The 21808-nt window shown below is 33.3% G+C and overlaps 1 protein-coding gene across 11 annotated transcripts in view; it reads right to left on the reverse strand.

Annotated features, from left to right (window-relative positions):
- LOC123542283 (disintegrin and metalloproteinase domain-containing protein 10-like) overlaps positions 1-21808 on the reverse strand; it is an 85508-nt gene that overhangs the window by 55904 nt on the left and 7796 nt on the right. For all 11 annotated transcript variants that reach the window (XM_053531873.1, XM_053531876.1, XM_053531875.1 and 8 more), the window contains exon 2: positions 1794-1929. In XM_053531873.1, coding sequence (XP_053387848.1) covers positions 1794-1929 — 136 coding nt within the window. The remainder of the gene's footprint in view (positions 1-1793; positions 1930-21808) is intronic.

Here is a 21808-nt window from a genome sequence, read left to right on the forward strand (position 1 = left end):
CTTTCATTTTATGCTCAAAAGTTTAAATCCACAAATTCATATCCCCACGAAATTGCCCTTTTGACCAAACCACAAAATTTCATTCCTACGAAATTTAATGATTTCACAGTAGATGGGCATCTGGGTAGAACCACTGACTTCCCAGTTGGATATCTTCCTCACATGAAAGAATCTCTCTTTCTTTCTCATCATTTTAAGGGGTCCAGTGTTACATATTTTTAGAGTTAAATATCTGTGAACCAAATTGTCAACTATAATTTCATCATGGTTGACGAGCTACTATGCCCCAACGATAACTTGATATTTACAAACATGACTGCATATATAAATAGATTAAAATGGAACATAGGGAATTCAGCATTTTTCTAGCATGTTACAATCTAAATATTTCCGGATTTTGTTCAAATTACAAATTAGCTCAGTGGTAAAGCATAATGTCCATGGTCAACAGATCTTTTGCCGTGTGGGTTCGAAACTCAGTATTGAGAATTAATTTTTATTTCACTTTTGCATAAAAATTAGGTTTCCTTCATGAGCTCTGTGACAATACGACAGAGAGGTATCTAAAGCCGATATGGCAGATCAGAATAGTTTATTATATATCAAAGATGATAGATTAAATGCATGCACTCAAGTCATGCAAATAATGAACATGCTATTGTGTTATATAAAGACATATATACAAATTCAAACCATCAAAGAAAGAAACAAAAGTAATGAAATAAAAATGAAAACGAATAGAAAAAAAAAAAATCTGAAAAAAAAAACTCTTATGAAGATTCGAACCCACAAAACGACTTGCTTATATCCAATTGTTGTCTGCAGTTTACCCAACTGAGCTATGTTGCCATATACATAGTAACTATTTAAAATGAAAGAAATACCAATATTTAATTGTCAAGTAAATGGGTAACCATTATGAATTATTATTTCGTCAGTTATCATGAAATAGACTCGTCCTCGCGTTTCGGCGGGAATCGCGTTATCATTGGGGATTAGTACCAGAGCATGATGCTGCCATATGAGGTAATATTGCATGCCATATTTGTCATTCAAGGTTTTATGGCAGAGGAAGACTCCAGGTGCCGCTCTGTATATTATTTCATCACAGATGCATACCTGGGTAGAACCATCAACATTCCGTAAGTAAGCTGGACACCTTCCTTATTTGAAAAATTCAATGCCTTTTTAACCCTTAGCCTGCTGGGGGCAAGTGATTTTGCCTTTGCGACAGTGCAGACCAAGATCAGCCTGCACATCCGTGCAGTCTGATCATGGTCTGCACTGTTCGCTATTCAGTCAGTATCTTTTAAGTAAGCATCCCTTTAAACAGTTATTGTTACTGTCCAAATTGAAAGATGGACAAGTCCATTATAGAAATGTAGCAGGTTAAGGGTTAAAACTCATCTGTGAAGGACAAATGATTCTAAGTCAGCAACCACTCAGCCACAGAGACCCCCCTTAAGTAAAGCAGCACTGGCTAATGAAAATAAGTGACTTATATCAAAGGTGCTAAAATCTAAATGTACAGCACTATCTAAAATTGAACATATGACTTGTATGTACCTATCAAAAGCTAGTACAGGACTACCTAAATTTGAAGAAAATAAGACTTGCATGTACCTATCAAAGGCTATAGTAGACAGCACTATCTAATGAAAATAAGTGACTTTAACTATCAAATGCATTTAAATCTCAAAATGTAAAACACTACCTAAAATTGAATATATAAGACTTACATGTACCATCAAAGGCTAGTTAACAACACTATCTAAGGAAAATAAGTGACTTACTTATCAAATGCGTTTAAATCCAAATGTACAGCACTATCTAATGAACGTTTATGTCTCATGTGACTGTTGTGTAAATGTTCTGTGTTATACGTTAACTCCTCATAATGTAGAATATAATCGTCCAGCTGCTTACACTCTGAAACAACAACAACAACAATTACAGTTTTTCTTTCAGTATTTTATCAGGCCTTGGATTCAGTCAAAAAACATTCAGTCAAAGAAGTATTTTTAAGCCTAAAAATATTTTTTCTAAAGCCTGAAATTTCCTTTTTCAATAGTTTTATATAGGGAAAATCCGGCAGTCAAAAAGCCTGAAATCAGGGCCATTCCTGAACAAGAGCTGTCAGTTGACAGCACGCTCAACTTCTCTCAGTGCTTGATAGTATAATATAAGCTATGAGTAAAACTTTAATATTACAATAAGCATATTCTAAGTCGAAAAGGGGCCATAATTCAGTCAAAATGCTTGATGGAGTTGCCTCCTCCTTTTTACAGACTGGGGTCATGATGGTAAACAAGTAATCAAAATATGAAAGCATTGTTTATATCTCAATGGACTTTGAAAATATTTGGGGTAGTACGCAAACTTTAACATTACAATCAGACCTGGGGTCAATTACTTTAAAATGTAATTAATTAAATTACAATTACATTGAGAAATGTCCAATTAAATTACAATTACCATTACATTAAATTTAGCAATGTAATTAATTAAAATACAATTACATTGGAAATTGTAATGAATTACATTCAATTACAATACCAAATGTGGTGCTTCTTACACGAACACTGTAGCAAAGTTCTTTACTTTGTACTACACAAACATGATAATCCACATGTAAACTGATTTCAGTTATTTCAAAATTGAATTTAAACTCCAAGTAAAATCTGTGTTTGCGGGAGAACATTACTCTGTCTTAAATGTTATTGCAAAAGGAGCTAAAAGTCAGCCCTAATTAATAGTTAATACATCGTCTAGCAGAATTCGGTTAGAGAAGATGCATTAGTCTAGTTCAGTATATAATCATTTACGTTTTAAACATATATTTTAAGTTTTTATCCTTGACACTACAAGTTATCCAAAGGACCACATTGAAAATAAGTTGTAAAACATTCATTAGTCATCCTAGAATAACTATGTCACTAAAACTGTAGAATACTCATAATGTCTACAATAATAATTAAATTTTTTCTCTTGTTAGAACTGTGAAATGCTATGTTGTTTATATCATTTAATACAACAAATCTGATCACAGATAAAAAATGATTAAACTACATGTAAATGCTAAGCATTTAAATGTTTGCTCCGATAAAAATCTAAATAATAATTATGCAAATAACAATTTCAAATCCTAATTTGATCATTTTCTCCAAAAACATAGTGACAAACATCAAAAGGAGGAGGCAGCTCTATCAAGCATTTTGACTGAATTATGGCCCCTTTTTGACTTAGAATATGCTTATTGTAAATTGTATATAGGTATGGATTCTATTTAGAGAAAAGTTTTTTTAAAATAACTTTCCCGGCCATATACTAGAAGGTTTTGTCCGCTTCACTTAATTTTCACACATATAAAATAGTCCGTAAATACAAACAAATTAGTTATTATTCAACTGCACTAAAAATAGTCATTCTCACTCATTGGAGCATGCAGGAAGACACGTTTTTACTTAAAAATGTCATTGTGACATTATATACACTGTTCTGTTAAACCTACCCACCCAATTCTATTGAATTGCGAGTTTAAATGGTAGTAAACAGTTAAAAACGTGACAAAGTATAGCCATATAATGATATATAATATTGTTTATACAGACTCATGCAGGTATTATACATGTAAGTTCATTTTCAGGACAAGAATATCATTGAAGTAGTGAGATCTCCATAATGGGGTATTTTCAACTGTTACAATAACCAACCAGTTAACCCAATCATCTATGGGTCCGCTACAAAATTATTTCACTCTTGATTCTGATATTGAAAAATTGTTTGTTTGTTTTGTTGGGTTCAACATCGTACTGACACAATTAAGAGTCGTATTATGACGAGTTTCCAGCTTTTCATGTTGGAGGAATACACCTGGTGTCCCTCTGTGCATTATTTCATCACAGAGAACAACCAATCTTTTGTAAGCTAGCTAAACGGCTTCCTCATATAAAGAATTCAATGCCCCGAATGAGACTTGAACCAACATTGTGGGGCATGTGATTAAAAGCCAACGACCGTAACCACTTGGCCACAGAGACCCCAAGAATTAGCATAACAGCTAACATATTTGCCATAAATCCGAAGTATGATATACAGTTAGACAAATCAATACAAAATGAACAAGAGCTGTCCGTAAGACAGCCAAGCTCGACTATTCGAAATATTGTCACAGAAGCAGGAAATATTACCCAAAATGTTAATATCAAAAGAGTTTTAAGTTCGAAACGGACATAATTTGACTAAAATGAAATATCAGAGTTATGGGACTTGATGCTATCAACTAGTTTAATAACCCCGAAGAAACATGTTAAGTTTCAATTCCATATCTGCATTAGTTTTGGAGATAGTAACTTGCATGTAAAACTTTAACCAGAATTTTCTAAGTCCAAAAGGGGCATAATTTGCTCAAAATACTGTTAAGAGTTATGGAACTTGACCCAGTGAGGTTGGTAACTGACTAGAAAAAGAATAAATAAGTTCAAAGCTAATATGCCTTTTGGTAATAGCTGTATGTACTTGCACGCAAACTTTAACAGGATTTTCTAAGTCCAAAAGGGGGCATAATTTGCCCAAAATACAAGTCAGAGTTATGGGACTTGATTCTATCAACTATTTTTATAACCCCGAAGACACATGTGAAGTTTCAATTTAATATCTGCATTAGTTTGGAATAGTAACTTGCATGTAAACTTAACCAGGATTTTCTAAGTCCAAAAGGGGCATAATTTGCTCAAAATACATGTCAGTTATGGACTTGGCCCAGTGAGGTAGGTAATTGATCTAGAAAAGAAAAAATAAGTTTCAATCAATATGCCTTTAGTAATAGCTGTATATGTACTGCACGCAAAACTTTAACCAGATTTTCTAAGTCCAAAAGGGGGCATAATTTGGCCAAAATACATGTCAGAGTTATGGACTTGACCCAGTGAGGTAGGTAATTGATCTAGAAAAAGAAAAAATAAGTTTCAAATCTATATGCCTTTTAGTAATAGCTGTATGTACTTGCACGCAAAACTTTAACCAAAATTTTCTAAGTACAAAAGGGGGCATAATTTGGCCAAAATGAAGGTCAGAGTTATGGGACTTGGTGCTATCAACTAGTTTTATAACCCCGAAGACACATGTGAAGTTTCAATTCAATATCTGCATTAGTTTGGAGATAGTAACTTGCATGTAAAACTTTTAACCAGAATTTCTAAGTCCAAAAGGGGCATAATTTGCTCAAATACATGTTTAGAGTTTATGGAACTTGACCCAGTGAGGTTGGTAATTGACCTAGAAAAAGAATAAATAAGTTTCAAAGCTATATGCCTTTAAATGATAGCTGTATGTACTTGCATGCAAAAACTTAACCAAGGTGTGACGCCGACGCCGACGCCGACGCCGACGCCAGGGTGAGTAGAATAGCTAGACTATTCTTCGAATAGTCGAGCTAAAAATGTACATCTGCATTTGAACCCCTCTGTGCGAAAACGTAACGTTTAAGTGCTTAATGCTTTACATCTCTTGAAAATAAAATGAACATAACCTTTAACCTTTAGCCTGCTGGCGGCAAGTGATTCTGCCTTTGCGACCAGTGCAGACCAAGATCAGCCTGCACATCCGTGCAGTCTGATCATGGTCTGCACTGTTCGCTATTCAGTCAGTAAATTTTCAGTGAACATCCCTTCGAATAATAAATGGTATTGCCCAAACAGAATGATGTACCAGTCCATTTTAGAAATGTAGCAGGGTAAAGGTTTAGACAACACCATTAACTGTTAAAAGGGGTGCTTACCAAAAACATACCGACTGAATGGCGAACAGTGCAGAGCATGATCAGACTGCACTGATGTGCAGGTTGATCATGATCTACACTGGCCGTGAAGGCAGAATGTCCAGCATGGTAAGGGTGAAATTTAGTGGATTTTATGGATTAACACAAACACAAAATCCCAAGATTTTAGTCATCCATGAATATTTATGATTCTAAGTCGTCCATGAATATTAGTAATTCTAAAGTATACAGTATTATATCACTGTTGACATTTTAGAAGTTATCTAAACGAGTCCTTTCAACATCATATGACATCTGTAATTATTTTTGGGGAAGTTTTTTCATCTTGTTTTTATATTTTCTCATTTTATATCTTTATGTGTTTAAAGTACTTGCTAAACACTTCCTTTAACAAGTTACATATGTACATATATGTTTTGCATTGAATATAAATGACCATTTTTGATTTAAAAGTATTCAAAATACAGTGCTTCGGCTACTGATTCTGGGGGAATGGGATGAATTCAAAGGGAGGGGAATAGTGTGCCGCAATGGCCAAAATGGAAAAAAAAAACTGAACTAAAATAAAAGCAGTATTTATTTCAGTTAAATCACATTGCCTAGTGTTTCAACTGTTACAGTCCGTGTCTGATAACTCCAAAGTGACTATCTGGACGAGTTCAAGTCAGGAGGGTAATCGATAATTATCAATATCTAAGTACACATTCCTCAATTTTATATTATACTACTAACTGGAACACTTAATTTGAAGTCGATTAGTACCGGCCGTAGAGCGTTAGCTTTACATGTGCGATTCTTTTTATTTCCATTGTCGTGTTGGTTCGAATCCCACCATGATTTATACTTTTTTTAAATCTTTGTTTTTTATTTATGTTTTAATTACTTTTTTTTTTCAAAGACAATTGAAAATATTCAAAATGCAGTAATACAGCGCTACGGTATACAATAACCAACTGAAATATGGAAAAATGATGATGCTTGAAATAACCTTTAGAACATTTTGTAGTATGCATTTAGCATCATTCTTATACTGAACAATGTTTCTCTTTGCAACAACAGACTTGGACACCTCGAACATGTTGACTACACTAATACTGGCAATATACCAGAGAGGAATTTAACCTGTACGAAATTTCCTAGTGTTTTCGTGACTATGCATTCATAAAACGATGTGTTTACACAGAGCTGATAGCTGGTCACCTTTAAACAGAAAATAATTCAATAATATTTCTATCTAAATATATTAATATATTCCAGGAAAAATTAATGATTACGGTGGTTACCCTGAAAGAGAAACTGAAAAAAAAACAAAAACTAGAAATGTGTCCATGGGACACAGATGCCCCCACTACATGACATTAAAATGACAATGTTTTCCTAGGTCAGGGGCCATAACTCCTACAATACTCAATGAATCCGGACGCAAAACCCCAGGTGCATAACTGCACATGCAGACCAACATTCCTGTAAACTTTGGTGACTCTAGGTCAAATACTTTTGGAGCTACGTGCGACACAACATTAAAATGACCAATTTTTAACTAAGTCAGGGGCCATAACTCCTACATGACTCAATGAATCTGGAAGTGAAACCCCAGGTGCACAACTGCACATGCTGACCAACATTCCTGTAAACTTTGTTGACTCTAGGCCAAATACTTTTGGAGCTACGTGCGACACAACATTAAAATGACCAATTTTTTACTAAGTCAGGGGCCATAACTCCTACACCACTGGAAGAATCCGGACGCGAAACCCCAGGTGCACAACTACACATGCTGACCAACATTCCTGTAAAGTTTTGTGACTCTACATCAAATACTTTTGGAGCTAGGCGTGACACAACACTAAAATGACCAATTTTTACAAAGTCAGGTACCATAACTCCTACACGACTGAATGAATCCGGAAGCGAAACCCCAGGTGCAAAACTACACATGCTGACCAACATTCCTGTAAAGTTTTGTGACTCTACATCAAATACTTTTGGAGCTAGGCGTGACACAACACTAAAACGACCATTTTTTACAAAGTCAGGGGCCATAACTCCTACATGACTCAATGAATCCGGAAGCGAAACCCCAGGTGCACAACTACACATGCTGACCAACATTCCTGTAAAGTTTTGTGACTCTATGTCAAATACTTTTGGAGCTAGGCGCACCACAACATTCTCGGAAGGACGGACGGACGGACAGACAAGGGCAAATCTATATGCCCCCCCCCCCAAAGTGGGGGCATAAAAAAAAACAAACACAAAAACACCTCGATTCGAACCTACAGCCCACACAATTCGACATTTCAAACATCAATGCTTACCACTGAGCTACCGGGACTGACAGATGTGTTGCAATAAAATATACCCAATATTATTGTTTGTGTAAGTTGCTTTACCTATTTTGTTAGTTTTATAAGTCCAGAAAACATAAACAAACGTGACGTCACTCCGAAGTTATCACACACGGATTGTACTGTTGAAATGCTAAAAGCTTTAGCTGACATGTAAAAAAAAAATAAACAGTTTTTTTTTTTGGTCAAAACAACTGGAGATAGGAATAGTGCCTGATTTCGATCCAAAAATGTTAAAATCATCTACTGAAATGTTAGAATAAAGGTAATAAATACAGAACATATAACAAACCAGGTCACTTCCTGATTATAAAATGCTGTTTAGTGCAGCTCAACTGAATATTTATTCATTATTATGCAAATTAATTTTTTCTTCTTCTTTGTTTTAAGAAATACACTGATGATTAAACTGTGTAAGTTTCAATGAAAGATTTGGTAAAATTTCGATGTCTTGACAATCTGAGAGCAACATGCCTAAATTTACCGATTGAATATAAGGTTAAGTAAAACCAAGCATAAATATTTTTATTACACGATTTTACATGTCCAGTGTCAAAAAGGCATAGAGAGTAATAAAAACTATGAACCGTCTGCGTGTCAGTCTGTCTGTCACACTTTCTTGCATACTTATTGCCTACAGTTTTTTATGAATTCAAATGAAACTTGATATGCACCATCAGTATGATGTGGATGATTTGTGCATATTGTTTGGACTTTCATGTCCAATTACTCTACTAATAAGCTTTGATAATGTGGCAGTTGAGTCCAATAAGTCCAGGGGTGTTCAAAGATGATCTGTCACAGATCTATTGTAAAGCAATCGTTGGATTTACCTGTACTGGAAAATAAACAGTGTCGAATGTATTGGGGTCAACTGCCACATTATCGAAGTTTATTAGTATCTCCACTTATCATGCCCTCTTCTGGTAAACAGTTTACATGAAATTCAAATGAAACTTGGTATGAAGATCAACATGAAGTGGACATACAGTATGCATAATGTTGGGACTTTCATGTCTTATAACTCTATCTCCATGTACGGCCCTCTTTTAGACTTTCAAGTTTTAAACTGTTACCAGTACACAGTTGACAATTTAAGAAATTCAAATGAAACTTCAATGGTATGCATGATCAACATGAAGTGGACATAATGCATATTGTTGATACGTTCATGTCTGATTACCAGTGCCAACACAACAGATTGTGCCAACACATTATACATAATTATGTATTATCAAAAAAGTAGATTATTTAATCTTTTCTTCAAAAATGGGAAAATCTATATTCAGGAAAACATTTATTAGAAGACATCAAGAGATCTTTTGATCAACCCCTTACATGATTTATCCTTCAAGTAACTGAGATAGTTTATACTTGAATCTGACAGTGTTGTTAAGTACTGAACTTTTGGAAAAGATTTATTATATTGACTTTGTTTATCAGCGTATCTAGTATATAAATACATAAAATGTGAGTGACCTATTGTTTCATGCTATATATAGTATCCACATAAACACAAACATTAGTTTACATCAGGCCATTTATATCGATACCACATCTGAATCATAAGTTGTCATATAAATATGTTACATTTAATTAAATAAAGTTACACTTTAATTAACAGAAGTTACATGTTGATTAACAGAAACGTAACATAAAACCTTCTTACTACGATCCTCATGTAGAGAACAGGTTATAACCATGATGTTTCTGACTTAACAAGACCAAAGGTGAATTTAAGAGCCAGCTGTCTCCACAACTGAACACATTTAAGGAACATAATAGTAAATTCTCCTAGTATATTTCACAGTTAATTATATTTCTTAAAGAAAACTGCCATTAAGACACCAAATCTACCGCAAAACCGACAATGTTTAGGGTACATAACAAAAACTGCATTGTACCAGAACTCCAAGAGAAAACTGTAATTTCACTAAATATTTTATCTTGCTTTATTTGAGGTCTAAAAGAAGTCTGCAAATTCTGCTGAAGTTAAAGAAGGGTTTGTTAGCAGTTGGCTGTACTTAAAATTTCTTGAGATACATGCAAAAAAAGAGAAAACAATATTTAGTTTATATTCTAACATGGCTGACTTGATGATGTTATAAGCTTTGTATATTCTGCGATAAACAGCGGTTGATGCGCAGACAGTTAAGAGAGAATTATGTCACGTCAATTATGGCGTCAAAGTGCTGTCTGGGTATTTACTACTCAAACATATGAAGACCAGCATAATTTTTATCAAAAAATTTCAATGACCATGTAAGAATGAAAACAATCAAGGCCTTCTTGTGGTCTGTCATCTAATTTACCATGTTTCATCGTTCAAATGAAAATTGTCTTATTTTATGTAAAATTCATTCCACTAGTGAAATAATGCCTATTTGGCCCCTGGATTACATGCAAAATTAATGCATGAAAATTGAAAAATTAGGATCTATTTATTAGAGACTTCTTTTGACTACACCACGGAAGCACATTTTTGACAGAATTACTGCTATATAACCATAAGTATACTCTGGGGAGATTACCCTTGACAGACTGCAACAAAACTGAGATCTGACGTGATAAACTTTTCACTTTATATATCTCAAAAAACCTTCCTTTGGCCTTAACACAATACAACTAATAATCAAAGGCCTGAATGGCCTGAGTCGGCTAATGATTGATGTACTGACAGTATAGTCTACCAGTTTCAGTTTGTTTTTAGTTTTTTTTTCTTAAAATTTCATAACACAGCTCGATATTTACCCAAAATATTATATCCGGATACGATTACACTTTTTTCCAGTTTGAACAATATATTTTACAAATTGTGATGATACGAAGACATTTAGCAGCAATTGGCAGTATCTGACATTGAAGTTTACGGTTAAATTACCTCTTATTTAAATCTTTTCATAAAAAAGTTGTTTCGTTTCGCCAAACATAGACGATCTACTTTCGATTTCAAAAACTACAAGAAAATACAATTTAATGTTTCGCCGATTTGTTTATTTCTCGAAAAATAAGAATTAAAACCATTTTTAATATCAGTAGTAACTAAACAAACCAATAAGAGCTTCTTCTTCCGATAATTTATCCGTTTACTGACTGCAAAATTCAACCCACTCAAAGTTTATAGAAATCAAACGATGCGTGTTTACGTTCAATGTGGGAGAATTAAGGCTGATCGGCTATGTTAGCTAACGCATCCAGATGATTCAGATTTTGTTTTTAAAAAAGCATTGTGTGCGTTTCTGTAATTTTATATACGTTTTTATACGCTTAGAAATTATTAGACATGCGTATTTGCATTATTTCTATACGTAATTTACGCTAATACGCATCTTATCTGGAGCCCTGCTGGAACTATTTTTTGTCTTTCGCTGGATGTTACCCAAGCTTTGTAAGCCTGCGCATTTCTTAAAATGCACATTTATGCTTAATGAGTTACATTCGAGAATTGCACAATTACAAGTCATAAATATGACAGATTACATCGTATATTGGTCATAGCAAAGGGAATTGACACAACTTAACTTCATTCATGCAGTGAACTGTTTAAAATTTGAGAAATCTAATGGAACTACATCCCTTCACATGTTATTCGGTCCATTTAGAGAATCGTTGGATAGCAAGGACTCGTCAAAAGGCTTTCAGCCTTTAGCCGACTCAAAAATCATTAGGATTGCAAGAAAACAATATACTATTATCTCAACCTTTCATCTATAATAAAATCTGTTGCCAAGAAACATTTCAAACAAGATCATCTTCGTCACAATCATGTTTTTTTTTTCATTATCTCAGGTTTATGACAGATAGATGGTTAAAGGCATTTAGAAAATTGATAAAGCTGCCATGCACAGATGTCAAAATAAACATGACTTATCTATAAATTTACATATTCATAATGACTTTGATCTACCTAAAGCTTCTCACCTATACATAAAATGAAAAACTTAAATCAGCAGAACTTTGAAAATAGCAATTCAATATATACTGGTTCACAGACTTGCCTCTTTCAATTCGTTTAAATAACTTAACTATCAATTTAAATATCAAGGTGAACGAGTAATTCTACATCAGTTGTTGACTGTTTGTTCTCTAGTTAACCCTATTACTAACATATTATAATAAATTAATAATTACATTTTTTTTCACCAAAAATGTGCCATTGGCTACCTTTAAGACATTTTGTGTTAATCATGATTTATCAATTTAATGTATACATGGTCACGTATAAATTATATACATGGTGAAGTTCACCGTATGAGTAATACATGACACCTTCAATCAAATTGTAGAAAGTGCACGATTGCAATCATCTGAAATATTTAATTTACACACAATCATGTAGCTCGGAGGCAGTTGTACCCACCCTTTATTACAAATAATTGATACATCATGTCATTTACATTTTTCATAAGATTTTCTTATTAGTTTTTAAGAGGTACTTGCACTTATTGTTTTACTTTTTGTTTTTTCTTTCTCTCTGTAATGTTAACTTAAAGCAAAAAATGTTTACTGTAAAATAATTGAGCACAATACGTCACCTCAACGCAACAAAGTCATATCTTATTATAAATTTATATAGAGATACAACTTTGTTGCAATGAGATGACGAATATTCAATTTGATGTAACTCATTGCAGACTTGGAGCGGTCTTCTGCGCATGCCCGAAAGTGATTATCATTGTAGCACACGGCAAAAATATGCATATTTTTGCATGTCCGCATGCATTTAGTGTACAATATGCATAAAATACTGACTTAAGGTTAGGGTTAGTATCACCGTGGTTACAAAATATATACGTCTGAGATATTTTCGTTCAAATTTGGTTAATCCGGTATGTACCGGAGTCTGTAATTTATACCGGCGCTCCAAGTCTGCATTGAGTCACAGTCTTTTCAGTTTGGAAAGTTAGTGGACAATCAGCTGCTTCATGTAAGGTATCCACTAAACAAGGTCCAAATTAATGTATTTGCATTGAGCTTAAATCATTGCACAATAAATATCAGCGATATAATTCAGTTTTGTAGGAAAACTATTGTTTTCTCATTGCGTAAGTTGTAGCCCCCACCCCACACCAAAAAAAAAACATCACTGACATACTTAAGCAAAAGCTATGTAAAAATATTACCCAGAAAAACCTTAGTTTCTGTTCATTGTTTTTAAGTCTAATTTGAGGCCGAATTTCAATCCCAGTGGCAAATAATATGTTGGGGTTTTTTTTGCCCCCAATGTCCAACCTAAAATTCTCTAAGTTACTTTTTTAAAAACTTTTTCAACCAAGACAGTACCTATGAAGGCTTAAACATTTGAAGCTAACTTAATGCAATTATGACCATTTTGTTCATAAATTTAACATATTTAAATAACAAGAAATTGTTAACGGACAGACGGAAGGACAACGGACACAGAGTGATCTGAATAGCCCACCATCTGATGGTTAAAAATATGACTTCTTATATTTAACAATTCCCAATTTGAATGTTTAACATTGTAATGGCCCCGGGACCCATTCTCAAACCATTAGAAAAAAAAACAAAAACAAAAACACTGCTAGTGCTCTCTGGGAACTGTATACTATTATATAGGACAACTATTTGACTAGTATTAACTATGAACAATAATCAAAACATATAATCCAATCTCGGTGACGGCACTGTCATGCTTATTGATTGCCTGACAACAAAGCGACAACAAAACGATTCTGTTCTCTCTGCTAGGGAAATACGAGCTTCATAGAATTATCGGCTTTGTCTAATGTGTGGCCAAGCAAGCATAATTGTTTTTTTTTCAGTCCTGTGAGAGTTGAAATGCAAATTCATTAATCTATTCTCTTAGGGAATCTATCATATTTATTAAGTATATGGGCAGGAGACTTTTATTTCACAAAAAAATTGTAACATATGGCAGAAGTATTAAGTCAGTTTTGCGGTTAAGAATTTTCCAGTCCACTTCTTCATTACATATATATGTGTCAGATGGGAGATTTTTGTTTAATATAATAGAATGTATGGAACAGAAAATCGTTTTTTCTCCCCTCTTTGGTTATAGGAGATTCTGTAGGCATGTTTAAATGAAAATTCTAAAACGTATGACAGGTGTGAATGGAGCTGTCATTTCATACTGCTGAATACTTTCATGTGAAAGAACATTTTGTAATTACCCAAGTACTGTAAAAGTACATATTTTCGCTGGGTCAAACTTTCGCAAATTAAGAATTTTGAGTATGTTCGCAAGGATTAATATTAACGAAATTGTTAAAAAGGTATCCTACATGTACATTGTACATGTACTTTAATTTGAATTATACCGATGGTAAACATTTATGCCAGGATTAATTTTCGCGAGATGTAGAACCTCGCAAATATAGCGAAAATTAAAGCAGCATGCCTCCAGATTTGGCTAAAAAAAATCTTTCTTTCAAATTGAAGTTTGGTCATATTATAAACATTAGAATATGAATTTTTGTTTCTTAAATATTTTAAAAGTTCCAAACCAAGAAAAAAAAATAGGACCGCGCCGGGAATCGAACCCCGGACTGCCCTGGCAATAAAGACATTTTCCCGTCGTCGTAACCAATAGCGCTATAGCTGAAGTAGTGACTAATGACTATAGATATTTATAATCGAGACAGTTTACCTGGAGTAAACGCGTGACAAACACTTTTCGATTTTCAGTAAAAACTACAAATTCTCATGTGTTTCCATAACATAAAGTTTGTCAGTAATTAAGTTTTAAAGCCTCCTTAAGAAATACAGCATTTATTTCAAGATATTTAAAAAAAATAATTTTTTTTGTTGTTGTCGAACAATCTGGAGGCATGCTGCTTGGAAACTTTATAAAAACTGACAGAATAAAATTGCACAAAAAACAAGCTTACAATCAAGTACCCTGTATTAGGGTATGCCTGATTTGTATGACGGAACTTAGAGGGATAATAATAATAAAATATTGTATAAGCAGTGCTTTGCAGGTGGGTGGGTGTAAACCAAACAAGTTAAAATGAGAACATCAAATTGACAATGTATTGGCCTCGCAGAAAGTGATTTATGTGGGAAAAAGTGAAATTTGTGCATCTCACTAATTTTCTCAGCTTAATCAAATTTTGTATCCTCATACATAATTAAAGCTGAAAATCCTCATATTGGTTTTCAAAGTGAATGATTTTGTTTCAAATCTTATATTTGTACAAGTACATTTGTACAATGTACTATGGTATACAGTTATCAGTTTAAAAAGGTAATTTCTGTTTTGAATTTGTTAGTTTGATAGCTTTCCAAAGGCTGTATTCCACAGACACTTCACCTTTCAATATAATAAGGAAACATTCATAGATTATGCATCAGTTGTTTAAAGGGACATGCCTCCTGAGATCAACGTTAAAAATCCAAAATTTTAAATAGACACCATGTTAACATATAAGAGCCGTGTCATGAGAAAACCAACATAGTGGCTTTGCGACCAGCATGGATCCAGACCAGACTGCACATCCACATGGCACAGCTTATAATATTTTATAAGAAACGGAATCTGATCTACCAGACTTTAATTTTTTTTAGATTTTTTAATGTGTATGATAAGTTCCGCTAAATCCCTTTTTTTATTTTATATAATATCACATGCCTGTAGCAATAAATGAAACAGGAAAAAGGCTTTCGAAAGTCCTTTTTTACACATTTAATTGGCAAAAACAGTTTGTTTTTGTAGATAACATGCTCCTAAAACAAATTGGAATCACTGAGCTCTATTGTAAACATGCCTGTAATTTTACACTGTAGGAAGCCTATTGAGTACGGTATTCTTCATTTTGAAAAAAATATGATAATAAATCTGAAAGCTGCTAAATATGCAGCTTTAAAGAGGCACAAATGTCATCATACAAAAAAATATCAAAATGGCCGTAAATACCAAGACTAGTTTAGTGGCTTAACTAATAATGATGTTAACCTCTTAAGCAGTGGCCGTCCATTGACAGCAAAGTATAATTACCTGTACCTGAAGGTCATACCTGGGTCAGACAACATTTCTCACCTTTTGGTCACACAGAGTACCTGAGTCAGAGTTATAAACTTTTTATCAGGACTTGTAACTAATTGAATTACTGCATTCTTAAGTGATAAAACAGAGTTTTGAGATCAGACTCAGAATGCAGTCTTACCATTGGTCAATTTCAAGACTGTGCTCAAAATTAACCAATCAGATGCCAGGAACTAATTTTGTCCAATGTGATTTGAGATTAACAAAAATTGTTGGTTTTGTATGACAGTCAAATATGCAAGATTATTTTTCTTGCCTACTGCGGATCCATTCTTTCCACACAAACACTTAAGGCCCCTACATTTCAAGGTTGTACTGAAGTTTTAATCTTCCTTTTTCATTTTGAATGTGTTTCATGAAAAAAAAAATAAAGGCAGTAAAATTGTATGCATGTTTATATAAGGATATTTAAACTGACTGTTTAAATAAAGGACTGCAGAGTCGGACACAGGAGTTTGCGTAAACATTATATACATGAGGTCATCTTCAAAGCTGATCTTAACGTACAATGTAGACTAATTACTAGACTATATTTCATTTAATTTTTTTTTTTAAATCGTGAATGTAGCCAGTGTGTATCTTTGGTCAAATGCCATATAAACATAAGATCTCTAAGAAAAGCTCCTAAATAAACTGGCTTTTGTCTCAGTGAATTGAAAAAAAGACTAAAAAATTGAAAAATGTAGAAATATCATTATTATCAGTCTAGTGCCTGTAGCTGTTAGAATAATCTTAATCAAGTGCTCCTGTAGGTTTATTATATGGCATAAACTCTAAATAAATATAATTTTTACATTTTAGTTTTTACTGTAGGGAATGAAATAAAAGCCTTGCAAATATAAACTAAGCTTGAAAGATACATTGTATTTCTATACCCCACATCTTCCAATGTTTCTCATTACAGATCTGGCGCAGCCGTTTTGCACATGCCCGAAAGTGATTATCATTTGAAGCTCATGGCAAAATTACGCAATTTTGTTTGCATGTCCGCATGCATTTAGTGTATAACATGCATTATTACATACACGTTTCTATTCCCCGTTAAGTTACACTGGTACCGGAAACGTCAATATTTTTCCATACACTGACGCCTGAATTTCATATCGGATGCCTGACGTAATTCAGTGTGTGTTGTTGCACTAGTTTTGTCTATATAGTTCAATATAGCCAATCCTATTCAGGCTGTTGAACATATTTATATTTACATAATATTTATACGTGTAGATGCGTATGTAATAACAAGAGCACCGCCTTGCGGGTGCTGACGCTCATCTGATTTTTTTTGTGTAATAGAAATATTGTCCTACCCATGATTTTCTAAGTCTAAAAACGGCCATCATTCTTGCAAAAAGCAGGATAGAGTTATGTTTCTTGATGTACAGTGTCCACTTATGATGGTGAAAAACTGTTGCAAGTTTTAAAGCAATAGCTTTGATAGTTTATGAGAAAAGTTGACTTAAACATAATACTCAACCAAGAAAATGATTTTCTAAGTCCAAAAGGGGCAATAATTATTGCAAAAATCAGGATGGAGTTACGCTGCTTGCTGTACAGGGTCAGCTTATGATGGTGAACAAGTGTTGCAAGTTTCAAAGCAATAGCTTTGATAGTTTAAGAGAAAAAGTTGACCTAAACATAAAACTTAACCAAGAAATCTGATATTTTCTAAGTCCAAAAGGGGCCATAAATCTTGCAAAAAGCAGGATGGAGTTATGTTTCTTGCTGTACAGGGTCAACTTATGATGGTGAACAAGTGTTGCAAGTTTTAAAGCAATAGCTTTGATAGTTTAGGATAAAAGCTGACCTAAACATAAAACTTAACCAAGAAAACTGATTTTCTAAGTCCAAAAGGGGCAATAAATCTTGCAAAAAGCAAGATGGAGTTATGTTTCTTGCTGTACAGGGTCAGCTTATGATGGTGAACAAGTATTCCAAGTTTCAAAGCAATAGCTTTGACAGTTTGGGAGAAAAGTTGACCTAAACATAAAACTTAACCAAGAAATCTGATATTTTCTAAGTACAAAAGGGGCCATAAATCTTGCAAAAAGCAAGATGGGGTAATGTTTCTTGCTATACAGGGTCAGCTTATGATGGTGAACAAGTATTCCAACTTTCAAAGCAATAGCTTTGATAGTTTAGGAGAAAAGCTGACCTAAACATAAAACTTAACCAGGCAACGCCGACGCAGACGCCGACGCCGACGCCGACAACCGCTCAAGTGATGACAATAACTCATCATTTTTTTTCAAAAAATCAGATGAGCTAAAAAGGTTATTATCGTTGCATCGGGAAATATGCACTCGTTCTTCAGCGGAAGTATTATGACGCTTCTTTTTTCATACATAATATTATGTAATGCGTCATAATAAATAAAAAAAATATTAGTCAATAAAAACACAATATGTTAAAATCTTGACTTTCATAGCCAAATTTAGTATCAAAATGATTGTCTTGAAATCAGGATTATGTTTTTCATAATTTCAATATTCAATTTTGAACTCAAAGATCTTAAAACTCACAAAAATTCTTATATATTTTTCTTAAAACATTGTCTGGTATGTAAGGCAGCTTTTTAATCCTGGAATGTTGTTACTATCTTATGGCTTCAATTAGCACCTTTAGTTTTGTTAAGGACGTTTGTCTTTAGAATAGGCTTTCAGCTTTGTATAAGTTGATAAGTTATCGCCGTGTTAGGTATTAAGTTAAATTGGTGTAAATACCTTCAAATCAAGAAGTTCTCAAATTCTGTGGCACCTCCCACTCTGTACCATGTGATTAAATCAGACCAATAATATTTAACTATTTATTTCAATGAACCAATCATGTATGAAAAAGATTAGTTACATTTTGATTGGTTATTTAGATATTTTTTGAAGTTTGAGTTGTGAAACTCTATATATTCAAGAGAATGATTCTGGACCTCCAGACAGTTAAAATGTGAAGAAAGTTTTATTCTGGACCTCCAGAGATTTTATATAAGTTAAGAGAGTTGATTCTGGACCTCCAGACAAACTAAATATTGGACATCTGAGTGTGTTGAGAAAGTTCTTGTATTTGGACATTGTTTAAGTTTAATTGTGGATCTCCATGTTTGTTGTTAAAATTGAATATTCAGGATGTCTTGTGAACATTATTGGACAGTCTTTTAATAAACATCAGAAACATAATCTTGTTGGAACTGCATCCCACACTCTGACTTTCGTATTTTAAACATTTTATAATATTTTGGTGGAGAATCCGGGTATCGATTTAAGTTCGGATGCTCTCATTGCAAAGCAAGTGCTATACCATTTGATGACGAATTCCCCAACGTTACTAATAACAATGAGTGTTCATCTTGAATTACCCCGCGGAAATATTACAAGATGTGTGAAATGTGGACTTTACCATACTGCTACGCTATGTTCAGCCAGGTGTGCCAGATGCCACCAATGCGGAAAATATGGACACTTTGCTAGGCAGTGTTTCCACAGAGGTAACTTTTCAACTTCGCTACAATATCAACGTAAAAAGAAAAGAGACACAGAAAGAATGACAAATTTCATTAGAATGAAGAATATGAATATGCAAAATCTTCCATTTTTTGGACTTGAAACCAGTGAACTCAACTCATTCTTTCCAAAACATGAATCTGTTAAAATTGCTTTTGTAAAAGTTTTGGAAACCCAAAATCAAGAACATGAACAGAGAACATCTTTCCTAGAAACTGAAAATCTGAAACTTCAAGGGAAAGTAAAGGAATTACAAAACCAAGTGACAAATGAGCAGCGCCGTCGCCAGGCCATGGAAAATGCTAAAAATGAAGCAGAACATTTAATTTTGAAAAAAGAAGAAATGTTCTGTAAGTTTAAAGAAGCAAATTCAGAATTGGAATCCAAACTGAAATCATGTGAAGAAGTACATCAAATGAAAATACTGCAATTACAAAATGAAATTTCTTCTTTACAACAATTTACAGCATATTTTGATCATTCAGAACAAGAATTTATAGGAGTGCTAGATGAAATTTATGAAGAAACAACTGAAAAGCCAAAAAACCTGTAAAACAATTTAACTGTAAAAGATGTGGCAGCTTTGTGTTTCATAAATACAGTAACTGTTTTGCGGTTGATAATAAATGTGCAATATGTGGCAAGAAGAACCATTTCACAAACATGTGTCATCAGAAGTTCTTAAAAGAAGTAGCAATGGTAACGGATTGCAATGAAATTCAGGACTAAATCAGGACATTTAGTATTATATTGACAAGAAGGAACTGTTTCTAAAGTTGTGTTTTTATTTTCTAATTTGTTTTTGCTCATATAATAAGAGTAATTTTCTGCAATAACGATTGAGGCTTATATTTTCAGAATGGTTTTTCTCGTTTCATAAATGTGTATGATTTAAACTATGTACATTGTATTTGAAAACTTGTTCATGTTGTATACTGTTGTTTAAATGGCTTCATGTTATGTAAGTTCTATACTTAAAGGGCTTAATGCTTTTCATAAAACTATGTATTGTCTGTTTCGACAGCCTCGTTTACATAAGTTTTACGTAACTTGAGAGGCTCTTTGCAACAAAATATACCAGTTTTGACTGCCTCGTGTAATATAAGTTCTATACTTAAGAGGCATATGCATTTTACAAACAGTGTTGTCTGTAATATAGCTTTGGTTATATAAGTTTACACTTGAGAGGCTACTTTTAACTAATACATTTGTACTATCTGTTTGGAAGGCCACATAATAAGTTCTGAACTTCAGAGGCTACTTTTTACAATATGTATTAACATATGAGCAAAATTTGCTAAACATAGTATTTAATAGCTATGGTAAAAACAGAAATTACTTCTGGTAAATTTAAGTGACAGAAAATATCTGATACAGGTGCATATATGCATATTGTAATTTACTGTTCAAATGCCAACTTAAAATGATGTTATTTAAAATGTGTATAAATGCAGTATTGTAAAATACGTAGGTTCAAACACCTAAATTAATGTTTGACAGAAAATGTCTATAATTATGTAGTGCCCAAAGCCTACACAAAATATGCCGGTAAAATTATATCAAAAGGTTGACAAGTTGTCCCAAATCAGATTTGCATCAAACTTTCTTTTTGTGCACACTAATTGTACATATCATATGCAGTTGTTGATAAATTCACTTGTTGCATATATTTCTTGTTAGAGTGCTTTGTAAATATCTAATCATGTACAAATGAACTTCTTTTTGAAAAAGACTTTGAGGGTCCAAAGTAAAAGAAGTCGGGAGGAATTATTATGACGCTTCTTTTTTCATACATAATATTATGTAATGTGTCATAATAAATAAAAAAAAATATTAGTCAATAAAAACACAATATGTTAAAATCTTGACTTTCATAGCCAAATTTAGTATCAAAATGATTGTCTTGAAATCAGGTTTATGTTTTTCATAATTTCAATATTCAATTTTGAACTCAAAGACCTTAAAACTCACAAAAATTCTTATATATTTTTCTTAAAACATTGTCTGGTATGTAAGGCAGCTTTTTAATCCTGGAATGTTGTTACTATCTTATGGCTTCCATTAGCACCTTTAGTTTTGTTAAGGACTTTTGTCTTTAGAATAGGCTTTCAGCTTTGTATAAGTTGATAAGTTATCGCCGTGTTAGGTATTAAGTTAAATT

This window comes from Mercenaria mercenaria, chromosome 19, assembly GCF_021730395.1.
Source record: "Mercenaria mercenaria strain notata chromosome 19, MADL_Memer_1, whole genome shotgun sequence".
Taxonomy (NCBI): Eukaryota; Metazoa; Mollusca; class Bivalvia; order Venerida; family Veneridae; genus Mercenaria; species Mercenaria mercenaria.